Source organism: Rhinolophus hipposideros (assembly GCF_964194185.1).
Source record: "Rhinolophus hipposideros genome assembly, chromosome: 4".
NCBI classification, from domain to species: Eukaryota; Metazoa; Chordata; class Mammalia; order Chiroptera; family Rhinolophidae; genus Rhinolophus; species Rhinolophus hipposideros.
In genome coordinates, this window is record NC_138050.1 from 106855800 (window position 1) to 106868751 (window position 12952).

General features: G+C 48.2%; 1 protein-coding gene across 2 annotated transcripts in view; it reads right to left on the reverse strand.

Annotated features, from left to right (window-relative positions):
- MYOM2 (myomesin 2) overlaps positions 1-12952 on the reverse strand; it is a 78700-nt gene that overhangs the window by 43294 nt on the left and 22454 nt on the right. For both annotated transcript variants that reach the window (XM_081046169.1, XM_081046170.1), the window contains exons 9-14: positions 12199-12363; positions 10166-10327; positions 9638-9779; positions 7548-7747; positions 5554-5607; positions 1566-1693 (exon numbers count right to left, since the gene is read on the reverse strand). In XM_081046169.1, the coding sequence (XP_080902295.1) occupies positions 1566-1693; positions 5554-5607; positions 7548-7747; positions 9638-9779; positions 10166-10327; positions 12199-12363 (851 nt within the window). The remainder of the gene's footprint in view (positions 1-1565; positions 1694-5553; positions 5608-7547; positions 7748-9637; positions 9780-10165; positions 10328-12198; positions 12364-12952) is intronic.

Sequence of the window (12952 nt, forward strand, 5' to 3'; positions counted from 1 at the left end):
AGCACCCACAGTGGAAACACCCAGCCACCCAACGCTGAGCTTGTGGGCCTCAACCAGACAGAACAAGCCAGGCGCTGGCCTGCGTGGACCCAGAGCGAACAGCTTTTGGCTAAGGTTAGGTGAGGAATTACCAAGCGACTCTCATAGGGAGGGAAATCCATGATTAAAACTATATGCTAAAGAGTGGTGCACTAACCGCTGGCTATCTACGGTGTTAATTACAGGGCTGCAGCTCCCATCGCCACGTGCCTACTCCTAACATAAATGTAAATGCCAGAATAAATACAGAAAATAAACTCTAAGTATTCCTATGGTTCCTTGTAGGCTCTGATAGGAACCAAGTCACCAAAGACCACTGGAGACAGATTGTGGGTGGACCACCGTGTGCCCAGCTCCCACCTGGGGCCCCCACTGCTCCACGCCCCCCACGCCCCTTGAACACCGTGCCTCACGCGTGCAGCCCTGGCAGCTTCCTGTCCAGCACTCGCATGCAGCCCACGTGTGCCTTCCCCACGACGATGGAGGTTCTGAGGCATGTGGCCCCAGCAATGAGGTCTTCTTTCCAAAATGTCCGCTCATGCTCGCTCTTTCTGGCAATGGTGGTGATGGACAGGGAGATGCCTGTGCAGGGGCCGAGAAGAGACCTTTCCTCCTGGCTCAGCACCACCTGGGTCTGACCACACAGACATCCGCTGTGCAAACACTGTATTTTGTCACCCAGAAAGCACAAGCTAACTGCCCTGCAGCACCCCGGTGACAGCCGTCCAGGGAACGGAGCTTTGCGGAGAAGTGGGAAGGCCAGAGGGCCGCTCCCACTGTGTAGTGGGAGACAGTGCCCACTGCCATCCCCCTTCCTGCCACGCCTCACCTGAGTGTTATTTCTGGGAGACGGTCACTGCGTTGCATGCTAGACGCTCATGCTGAGTGTGACATTTATTCTGTGTGGACTGTACACGTCATACCATGTATTACATTGTGAGGTAAGTTAGTGCCACAAAACCAGTTACAGATTCGCAGGACTGTAAAGGCCACAACCCAACAGTGAGTCACCAAATCACAGGGTGGGTCCGACCTGCACCTTCTAGGGCGATAGGACAGAGTGCACAGCATGTAGTAAGCCTTTGTTTTTGAAACTGTGTTGTGTGTGCGTGCAGGGCTGCAATACACTAACTATGCCCTTACCTATGTCCACACCTACAGTCTTCAAGCCAGTGACCGTCTAACACTCGCCACCTGAAGTGTGACTCACTCTACAAGATCGCCACCCAGTGGCCAAGTGGCTCATGAACACGCTGAGAGCCCAGCAAACTGCGCTGCCGCTTCTCAGTGAGTCCTCAGGAAGAAGACACAGACCCAGTCGGTGCTTGAGCCTAGCGGGGACCTGACCTAGTGACGTGAAGTGACCAGCTTGCTCATGTGAGCAAAGCCAGAGCCAGGGCAATTCCTCCGAGGCGGACATGACCACTTGTCATATTCACGGTTCAGCCAAAACCTTTGGCTTCGTATTAAATACCAGTGGTAGAGCCTTTGTGAAGCCCTGCAACCTGGGCACGTGAGCACAGTACCTTCTCAATGAAGTACATCAGCGGCTCCTTGCCCCGCGGAACAGGTGGGTCCCAGCTGAGGACAACGTACGTCCTGCTGATTTCTGAGGCGTGTACATTGGTGGGCGGTCCTGGAATCTGAACGTCGCCTGAAGGAGGAATACATTGGGTGAGTGTGGGGGACCCCAGGTCAGCCCGTTGGCTCGGCCCGTCCTGGGAGTGCCGTCCGCTGGGCACACGGCCGGCATGGAAGAACTGCCCTCAGTGCTGGCCTTTGCTTCACTTCTATTTTGGGAAAGTTTTCCAGCGCCCAGGCAGAGCACTGGTAGAAATCGTTCAGTTATCCCTGTCTCTAACATAAGCCAGTCGACAAGAAAATAATCTAGTCCAGAAGGCTTCCCAAGTTTCAGCTGGAAGTAAGGAGAGATTTACCCAGAAGGAATAGGGCATTTAACCCAAAAGGTGGCCTGACAGCCCTGGGGATGTGTGTCAAAAGGTGCTGTCCCCGTGCCAGCAGCATGGATGCCTTGCCGAATGTAACCTACTCTGGGGGCGCTTGCTCCAGCTCTCTTTGTCTTGTGTGCCCTCCAAGCATTGCAACTATGTGTCAGCTTCCAAAGCACGCTGTCCTCCCCAGGTCAGGCCACACTATGTTCTCCAGCTCAGTATCCTGTGATTATATATTTGAAATCGCAGAGGGGTAGCATAAGCCTTTAGAAAAGCCTAGGACAGGTTTGCAATCAGACATGTCCACTTAGCTCTCTTCTGCCACAAGTTGTTTTTTAATGTCCCATTAGGTGTCAGGGGTATTATGTTCCAATATGAGAGCTTCTCACAAAAAAGCTGGGGGGTTGGAGGATTTCCAGGCCCCACAGCCCCTGTAATTTAGAAACAATATATTCTGAGTTCCAATTAGCTTAGCATGCAATTAGAACAGTTCAAAACATCCCAGAAAGTCTCTGAGCCCTTCTCAAAAGCCATTTCTCTGAGGACCCTGCTGCCAGCGGCCCACTGGACAGCCACATAGAAACAGCACGAACAAGACTGGGTTTCATGTCACAGGAGTCCAGTTTCAGAGCGCAGCCCATTTCACAGGCAACCGGATTACAAAGGCAGCGTGGCCTGAGCTGGGAGCATCTGGAAGTGGCTTTGATTTCAAATGAGGAGTCAGGGTGTCTCGGGAAAGTGCCCAGAGTGCCAGGCGGCTGGAGCCTCACCACCCCAATGGCCTGCTCTGCACCCATGGCTGTGTCAGAAGAGACGCAGAAAGGGGCACAAGCCCAGGTCTTCTGATTGCAAATCCTGCGTTTTGTTCTATCAGCTCCGGGATATCAAAGCCTGCCTAGGAGGTTCCTCTCTAAATCAATGTAAGACGAAGTTTACTGGAATTTATAGGCCCCCAGGAGGATAGATTTCAAGTGACTATACAGCCATAATTGAGCTTTCGGAGTAAATGACGAAACCGGCACGTCAGCTGCACAGGACCCATTCCAGAGCTGTGCACTGAGTGTCTGGGTCCAGGATTTAGTAACACAGAAACAATCTTATTATATTCTGAGAGCCTTTGTGGTCTTTTCAGGAATAGAATCTCCATTTTTCAATGGAGTGACTCAAGAAAGACTGGGAAACTTAAGAGAAGAGAGTTGACATTAATTAACATGTTTAAAGGAAAACACTAACCAAGATTAAGGTGATTAGAAAAATTTAGCAAAAACTTAAAATAGCAGAAGAGCAGTTTTGTAACCAACAAAAGTAATGTTTCTTTATCATTAAAACAAATGGTGATTAGCAGTTATTTTCTAGCTAAAACAATGTTCAAAGAGAAAGGTCAGCTTAGGTGAAGGAAAGAATTAGGGGTAGAAAAGGCAATAACTTCCTAATGACACACTTTCAAACACAGAAATGGATTGCTTAAAAACACTGTGGAATATTTCTCTCTCTCTAAAGATTCTTTTACATTAGAAGATGTATTCATTATCTAGCATGAGTTAAGTTCACAGAGGAACTTTCCAAACCCCTCTCAGTGTACAGGAATTTTTATTTCATACCTAGTTTGTTCTGGGCGGTGGAAACTGCCCATTGGCTGGGAGTAAAGCCTCACGCCAGGGAACAGAAGCCTGTGCACTGAACTCCGGCCGTATCAACACCCCCAGCCAAGGAGTTCCCCTCTGAGTGTTTTATCCTCCGCAGAGCCTTGGAACGTTTCCCAGAGTGCGACTAAAACACAGCCTCGTTCAAGAACGCATCAAGAACAGTGAAGGCCCAGGCCCAGGAGCCAGGAAACCTTCCCTCTCATAAGAAAGGAAATGAGGAGGAGCATGAAAATTATCGGAGACTCTGTTCCAGCTGGAAGTAAAATCCACAGTGTCTGCAAACCACACTTCCATTTTTTCCGTTGGAAAACTAAGTCTTTGAAAATGGGGTCTTTCTTTATTTGGCACTTAATGTACAGCTGGCTATTTATATCCCAAAGCATCTGTATCCATATATAAAAAGATAGCTTTTCTCCCCAAAATATCATAGTTGCTGCCTTGGAACACGTAGTAGATTCTAGGATTTCATGTTCCCGTGCTTTTCACAGTGACCTTTACGTACTGCAGCTCTCATCATAGATATGTGACATTTGTACAGAAACTTATTCTTCCCTATTTCAGGTAACCTGATTGGATTTTCACTCCTACGTGCCCACTCTCAGGTTCCTTCTCTCCTCACTGATCTCATCTGTTAGGCGGGGAAAGAGAACTTCCTTTTCTGCTATCATGTCAAAAATACATACTTTAGACAGTCTGGACTACAAGAACTTCCCTTCCGAGATAATTAGGAGCCATTTTTATTCATTCAAATACCTGTGTTTGAATCCCTTACTTAGGAAGTCATAATAACTCAACCTTCCCAAGTTACTTTCCTTTTGGTGCTTTTTTTCAATCTTTTATTTTTTTTAAGTGTGTTTCCAGGACCCATCAGCTCCAAGTCAAGTAGTTGTTTCAATCTAGTTGTAGAGGGCACAGCTCACAGTGGCCCACGTGGGGATGGAACCAGCAACCCTGTTGTTAAGAGCATCACGCTCTAACCTACTGAGCTAACTGGCCGCCCCCTCTTTTGGTACTTTCATATCGGGCACCTTTCCTGGTTTCTGAGTTCTCCTGGACACAGAGGTTTTAACTAAGGCTTTACACTTCACCATGGGATTAACCAGAACTCTTAAGGGTGTTCCTGTAAGAATTACATGCATTTTTTCTGAGATACCGGAGAAAAATTTTTATAGGGGCAGAACATATAATTTTGGATACCATTTAGGGGCAAATATGAAACCAACCAACAGACCCCTGAATGTGCGCTGTCTAGGGAAGAGCGTGTGGGGCTGACACCGTTTTGAAGAAGAGCTCAGTCCATCTCCTTAGGCCCTGGCTCCAAAGTAATTAACTCTTTTTATTTCTAAATTTTCAGTTTGTCCTCTATGAACTCTAATTATAAGTCCAGTTAAAATCTTAGATTCCCGATTGATAATGCAGGTAAATCGATCTTTCTGGATATCTCTGGATGAAATATTTAGTATTCGTAAAATGCAGTAGGGACAATATTTGACAGGAAAGACTCAATTCATTTAGTTACATTATTAAAAATAAAATTTTTGCTTAAAAAATAAAACAAACACTGTTCCAGTAACAGAATCTGGGAGAAAGTAACCTGGCATCAGCTAGTGATCAAATAACCTGAGGTTTTTTTCTCCACATGTCCCCAAAAGAATGCATTAGTGAACCCCGATAAAACACCAACATCCACTGCACCTTCATTCTTAGGCTCACCCCCTCATTCTGTCTTGCTTTTCTTTTCTGTTTTTTTTTTAACTTCTGTAGACCCTAAGCTGCAGGCTCGGCCTACAGTCTTCACTCATATGTGTTAACAGTGTCCCTCCTTGTGGGTGTTTTCTCTCCCTCTCTCTTGTGCAGAATGACAGTCCGAAACCCCAAGGGTAAAAGCAGCTGAAAAGAAGGGAAGGGCCACTTACCTTCCAGGTCATCCTCATAGATCACAATTTCTTTATCTCCCTCCAGATGGATTGCTGCAGAGAGAAAGGTTGATGATAAATTTGACATCCAAAGGTTTCCTAAAGAAAACCGTGGTTTCCCCAATTGCTCGCGAGGTCCCAGTCGCCCTGGCAATGATGCCAACAGCATATGAGGTGGGACAATTAGGTTCGCGAACTCATCCTAGAAAAAGTGCTCCATCCCTCATTGCTGAATATCACTACGGTCACCTATGAAGTGCTCCCCTTGGGAAGCTATGCACTGACGCCAGCGCCTAGTCCACCCTTCAAAGCAATTTTGGAACTCTTTTTCTGGAATGGCCATCAGAGCTGTCGTCATGTTACCCTTGATGTCCTGAATGTCATCAAAATGTCTTCCTTTCAGAGGCTGTGGAGAAAAAGGAACCCTCATACACTGTTGGTGGGAATGCAGACTGGTGCAGCCGCTATGGAAGGCAGTGTGGAGGTTCCTCAAAAAATTACAAATAGAATTACCATATGATCCAGCAATCGCTCTCCTGGGTATCTACCCAAAAAATCTGAAAGCATTTCTCTATAGAAACACGTGTACTCCAATGTTCATTGCAGCTTTGTTTACGGTTACCAAGACATGGAAACAACCAAAATGTCCTTCGATAGATGAATGGATAAAGAAGTTGTGGTATATATACACAATGGAATACTATTCGGCGTTAAGGAAAGATGATATAGGAGCATTTGTGACAACATGGATGGATCTTGAGAGTATAATGCTAAGTGAAATAAGTCAGACAGAAAAAGCAGAGAACCCTATGATTTCACTGACATGTGGTATATAAACCAAAAACAACAAAAGAACAAGACAAACAAATGAGAAACAAAAACTCATAGACACAGACAGTAATTTAGTGGTTACCAGAGGGTAAGGGGGTGGGGGTGGGAGATGAGGGTAAGGGGGATCAAATATATGGTGATGGAAGGAGAACTGACTCTGGGTGGTGAACACACAATGGGATTTATAGATGATATAATACATAATTGTACACCTGAAATCTATGTAAATTTACTAACAATTGTCACCCCAATGAATCTAATTAAATAAATAAATAAATAAAAAGAAAAAAAATTTTTTTCTTTCAATATTTCTTTCAATATTTCCTTTATCTTCAGGTAAAGAAAGAAGTCATTGGGGGCCAGATCAGGTGAGTAGGGAGGGTGTTCCAATAGTTATTTGTTTCCTGGCTAAAAACTCCCTCACAGACAGTGCCGTGGGAGCTGGTGCATTGTCGTGATGCAAGAGCCATGAATTGTTGGCGAAAAGTTCAGGTCATCTAAGTTTATCACGCAGCCTTTTCAGCACTCCCAAATAATAAACTTGGTTAACTGTCTGTCCAGTTGGTACAAATTCATAAAGAAGAATCCCTATGATATCCAAAAAGGTGAGCAACGTCTTTGCAACACATTCACGAACTTAATTGTCAGACCGTATCCCCTACCCAAGTCATCAGAGTTGATATTCTGGAAAGGCCCTACCACTCTTTAGCACTCCGCAGCTCTCCGCGTTGGATTCCAGAGACTGTGTGGTAAGGAGAATGAGTGGCTCATGACGATCCTAATTAAGGGTTCGAGCACAGTATGGACTCTACATGCATTGTGTGAAGCGAAAATTCCCAAAGAGAGTGAGTGGCTTGGTTTCAGCACCTTCTAAGCCCCATTATGCACTGAAATTATATCATGGCTGGACTTAGAAAAGTCTAATTGTGCACCCGTTTGGCTAGGCTCCCGGGAAGGACACAGGACGGTGCAGTGCGTTCAGCAGAAACGCCAGCCTGGCAACGCCGCGGGGGACACGGGTGACCAGGAAGCACCGCCGCCACCGCCAGCCCCTCACGAGCTGCTTAAGCTTCATGTGCACTTGGGGGTGAAGGGCAAAGAGCAAATCACACACAACGGTCCCAAGTTTCCCAGACGTGGAACTTGGCCTGTTGGCGACCTACCTTGTAACCGTTTGAGGTCAGCGGGGTCGAGGGCGGCCACAGCCTCAGAGGCTCTGGATGGCCGGCTGGCACCGGCGCTGTTGATCGCCCTCACACGGAACATATAAGACCGTCCTTCAAAGAGCCCGGTGACAGGATATTTGCAGATTTTTACTGGTGCGTCGTTGCACTGAACCCAATTGTCAGTGCCTACTTCACATCTGCAGACAAAAAGGACAGCGTGGAGAAGAACAGATACATTAGTCTAATAAATACATATATAGGCATACACATATTTATACGTATGTAAATATATAAAATAATTATAACAGGAAAAGATCTCACATTGGTAAAATCAATGCCGTCAAAATATTGATTTATACAAATAGTGTAAATAAACTTTAAAAGACAGCTATTTAGGTGTAACATATAAATATACACCTATAAATACATACATATATATTCCTAAGCCTTTATAATATACAGCTTAAGATCAATTCCTGACTTCAAACACATTTAGGGAAAATCTCCTCCAAACGTACCCATCCTTGAAAGCTCTTTTTCAACTTACACCACAAAATCTCAGGGTCCCCTAAGCTCCCCACTGTCTGCTGGGGCTGAAGAAGTGAGATGGCCCTTCACTCTGGGTCCCAAGGACAGACATGACCCCGCTGAGCCCAGGAGTGACTTCTCGTGGGACAGCAGGTTTGTCTGCTCCGATAATGGTAATGTGACTCTTTTAGGAGGCTTCTCATGTGGAATTTGGAAGTATTAATTAAGTCCTGACCAGAAATCTGGAAATGTAGAAAAGATTAACCTCCATTTTTGAAAGGCTGAGATATTTCAATATCAAAACTTCTTGTCAAAAACCCAGGAGAAAAGAACAAGTTGAGAAAATTAGTTTTTCAGAGTATCAGGGCTGCACATTGGTGTTAGAAGGAATCAACTCTCTTTCCTCCTAATTATTCAGCATCTCTGATGACAGTTCTCTGACCCACGGGCTAACTTGCTTCATAAGAGTTCTGCTATTTTGTCTCTTTTAATGAGGGAAAAAGTGGATCATTAACTGGGTGGCACAAGAAACTTTTTTGCCAGATGGCTGGAAAAATTATCAAATGTCACAGGGAACACAAAATAGCTTTGGTTTTATTTTTTTGTTAATTTGTTTAATTCAAGTAAATCCTGAACAACATTCTGCAGATCTGACGCTGGCATATCAAAATATTACACTGGTGTAAATACTTTAGCTAAGCCAGTAGCCTTGTTAGGGCGAAGAGAACTTAATCAGCTGAGTTGAGTAATATTTTTTTCTGAAATAACCATCGTATTTCATATGAATAAAAATTGTGTTTTATATGAATAAAAATTTCAATGCCTATCTGGGACCATCTGCAATAACCCAAAAGCTTAGACCCTCCTATCTTCCTCCTAAATCATTGTCTTCGACTATAATTTCCTTCAGTGACTGAACCGTCCAGCTGAGGCCTAAACTGCAGGTCCAGCGACCTCCTGGCTCCCTCCGGGTCCTCCTCAGGCTGCACCCGCCACGTGAAGGGACACAAACAGATTAAACTCCGTTGGGTTGAATGATGACCTATGTTTAGTTATTAACTCAAAGGAAGATTCTAAAATTTTGTGCTTCAAAACGTCAATATTTTTTACTTGGAAAGAAGAAAACCTTATTTAACAGAAGAAGGAAGGACGTTGGGTGTGAAGGAGCCTGCGTACGTGGCTGCATTCACCAAGCCCGTTCTCCAGTCCTCTGGAGGGAGGAACAGGGCTGAACGTGACCCTGCAGCCAGGCCCGTCCCCAGCCAGGCTGACCCCTGGCAGCACAGGAAACCGGCTGGGAACGGCCTGGAGAAGCGGACAGGATGTGACACTGGTGGGCATCGGGCAACATAGCGCGACTGCAGCGTAGACCCCGTGTGGCTGCACAAGGCCTGCCTGCAGGGTGGTCCTGCCCAGCGACCAAACAAACAGCACGTACCAGATGCCATCAACAGTGGCAGCATGAACGTGAGTCTAGACAAACATCCAAATAGGTTGTCCACAATAATATCCATTTCAGGAGTGTTTCTATGCCTGTTAAGAACGCAGCAGACACTCACCGATCAATGAAGTAGCCGATGACGGCACCCTCGGTGGTCGTGTTGGGCGGCTTCCAGGTGACAATGACATAGTCTCGGTTTGCGTCACAGCACTGCACATCCATAGGTGCACCAGGAGCCCCAGTGACCAGCGGGTCAGCGTCTGGGGTGGGGGAGGAGAGAGATGATTGGTCAGTCAGAATGGGAGCCTGTGAAAGCCTGCTGACAGCTCCTTCCAACTCGGATCTCATGGACTTGCTCCAGGGACACGATCCACGCGCCCAAGGACGCCCCCTTCATTGCGGTACAGTCACTCCCTCCTTTCGCCTAAGGCCACTGCCCAGGCTCAGGCCCCCTGGTAACCATACCAGCCCAGGCTCAGGCCCCCATAACCACACCCGGCCCAGGCTCAGGCCCCCTGGTAACCAAACCAGCCCAGGCTCAGGCCCCCATAACCACACCCGGCCCAGGCTCAGGCCCCCTGGTAACCATACCAGCCCAGGCTCAGGCCCCCATAACCACACCCGGCCCAGGCTCAGGCCCACGTACCTCTTACAAACAGGAAGGCGCTGTGCTCACTGACGCCTCCGCCCGACACGATCCGCAAAGTGTAGAGACCCTCATCATCCTTGTTCAGGTGGCTGAAGGACAGGGAGGCCTGGCCTTCCCCGAAGAACATCTTTGCCCACTTGGACTCTTTCACCAGCACGTCTGAAAGAGCATGAAAGTGCCAGGTCTGTTCAGAAATGTCAGCAAAAGGACACATGTGTGCAGCCTCATGTTGAGGGGGTACTCGCCAGCTTGGCGTGAATGCACGAAGCTTCGACATCCAAACATGTGAATGCTGTTTACACAAAGAGCTGTTTACACGTGGGAATCAAGGGTCAACAGTGAAAGGGATGAAGGTCAAAACAGGAGACCTCAGTGGCATCTTAAATTAGACCGACAGGTAAATTAAATCTGCTCGGCCACCACAGTCGCGCTGCCTCTCTCTCTCCCCACAGAGAATAAAAGGCAGCCTTGGTCCTAACCATAGCCATCCTCCTTTATCCGAGGGGCACATGTTCCAAGACCCCCAGTGGATGCCTGAAACCGGGGAGGTACTGAACCTGTATATACTGTGTGTTATAACACACACACACACACCTTTTCACTTAAGAAGAGCACTTTCCGGCTTCTCTTCGGCATATCCGCATGGCCAGCACCACTACTCTTGTGTTTGGGGCCATTATTGCATAAAATATGGGCTACCTGAACACAGCACTGTGATACCCACCACAATAGTCCATCTGATAAAGGGACAGCTACCAAGTGAGTCACAGGCAAGGAGCTGAGACAGCTGGACAAAGGGATGATTCACGCCCGGCTGGGATGGGCTGGGAGATCAAGAGAACTGAGCTGCTCAGAACAGCACACAATTTAAAACTTATGAATGATTTCTGAAATTTTCTATTTACTATTTTTGGGCTGTGGTTAACTGAAACCTCAGAAAGAGAAATGGCACATAAGGGGGCATAACTATGTTCTATCCCAACAGAAGACCATAGGCCCAGCACCCTACAAACCCAACAGCTCACCCGGAGCTGCTCTGTGCAAAGTCACGCACGGGTCCTCTGTGGCCTGGTCCCCCTACATTCTTGGGCCCTGCCCTATGGCACACAGAGCCCTTCTTCTGTCCACGTCGTCTTTCACCAGCCTCCTTCTCTCCAGTCCTGTGCTCCTGGCTGAACTGTGTGGCCCCTGCCGTGCACGGGGCAAGTTATCTCAGCCTGTTCTGGGAGATTTCTTAGAGTTTAAGAAGACACGGCTCTACAATGCTGTGTATTTCCCCACTAGATTATGCGTCTCATGGGCAAGAATGGCCCGTTCTTTGTCACGTTTTGCGCTGTGTTAGTTCCTGAGTAAACTAAGCAGAACAGTCTGTGACAGAACCCATGGAGACCCAGCTCCCTTTAGGGGTGCAGCCCAGAGGAGACTAGGACAAGTCCCCACGTACAGTTTGCACGGGTGGCACAGCACAACCCGCTGACTGAGGCAAAGGTGTTTGGTGGTCAGGAACGCGGCGTGTGAGCCAGGCTGCCAGGGTTCCAGGCGCAGCGCTGCCTCCTCCCTGAAGCCACAACTGAGCATGTGTCTCTTCTCAGCGCCCCCCCTACAATAAGTTGCTAACCCTCCCTCGGAGTGCCTATGAAAACGGAGCTAACACACTCAGAACAGAGTGCATCACCTGATAAGCTCTGACAAACGTTACCTGTTTTAGCCAAGGAGAAACCTAAAGAAAGAGCTAGCTTGCTCCTTAGTGACACCAAGAACATCTTTACGGAGGAGCTGCAGAAACCTCTGGCGGCTCATTAGTTGCAGGCGCTGCCTGTTAACCTCTGCACACGTCCCCAGTGACAGCGCAGGTCCGCGCAGCCCCAGGTGCCCCAGCCAGTCCCCTGGCTTTGCTGCCTGTGCCCCTGGCAGCGCTGGACAGGAATGCCAGGTTAGCACTGCCGAGAAAGACTCCCAGGACGGCAGGCGGGCAGGACCGCCGCGCGCAGGGAGGGAGCAGCCCCGGGCGGCGGCTTCGCTGCACTCACCATCCCGGTACCACTCGGCCCGAGGCTGCACTCTTTTCAGGTCCGGAGTCACCAGCAGCTTGCACTTGAGAGTGACCGTCTCGCCTTCTCTTCTGAAGGTGACCCCGAATTTCTCCAAAAACTGGACATCGAAGTGTGTGTATGGAACCACGGTCGACAAGGGCACTGCGCAGAGCAAACGGGACACGGTCACAGGCACGTGCGGTAAACATTTAACACAAAAAGTCTCTGTTTACAAATACATGCACTTAGGGAAATGTTTGAATAGCTGCAAACTGGGAGGTGATGGTTTCCTCTGAGGCCACCTGGAGGGGGAGGGCGGGAAAGGGCGGCAGTTTCCTCATCCCGCCCGCCCCCCCAAACTAGATGAGGTTGAGCTACGGGATTCTGACTGCAATCTGAAAGGTGAGTGCGGCAGAACTGGCAGGTGTGGGCAGTGAGGGCAGGGGCACCTGTTATGTGGGGACCTGTGCAGTGCCGTGTGCTGCGAGCACTTTAAGTTGTTGTTTAGAAAGATAAAATTTTAACCAAGAAACCAGGGGGTGGCACCCAGTGACATCTGCGATCCCTTCCAGCTCCGTCACTGGGGACATCCTCCATAGGGAGTCTGCGCCGTCCTTGGAATCCAGAGGCCACTGTCTCACGTTTGCTGTGACACAGAGCCTCAGATCCCCCTGCCTCCACCTGTGTGGGCCTGGAACTTGCCCCACTGGCCTATCACTGGTCTTGGATATCCCCCCAACTGTTGGACATA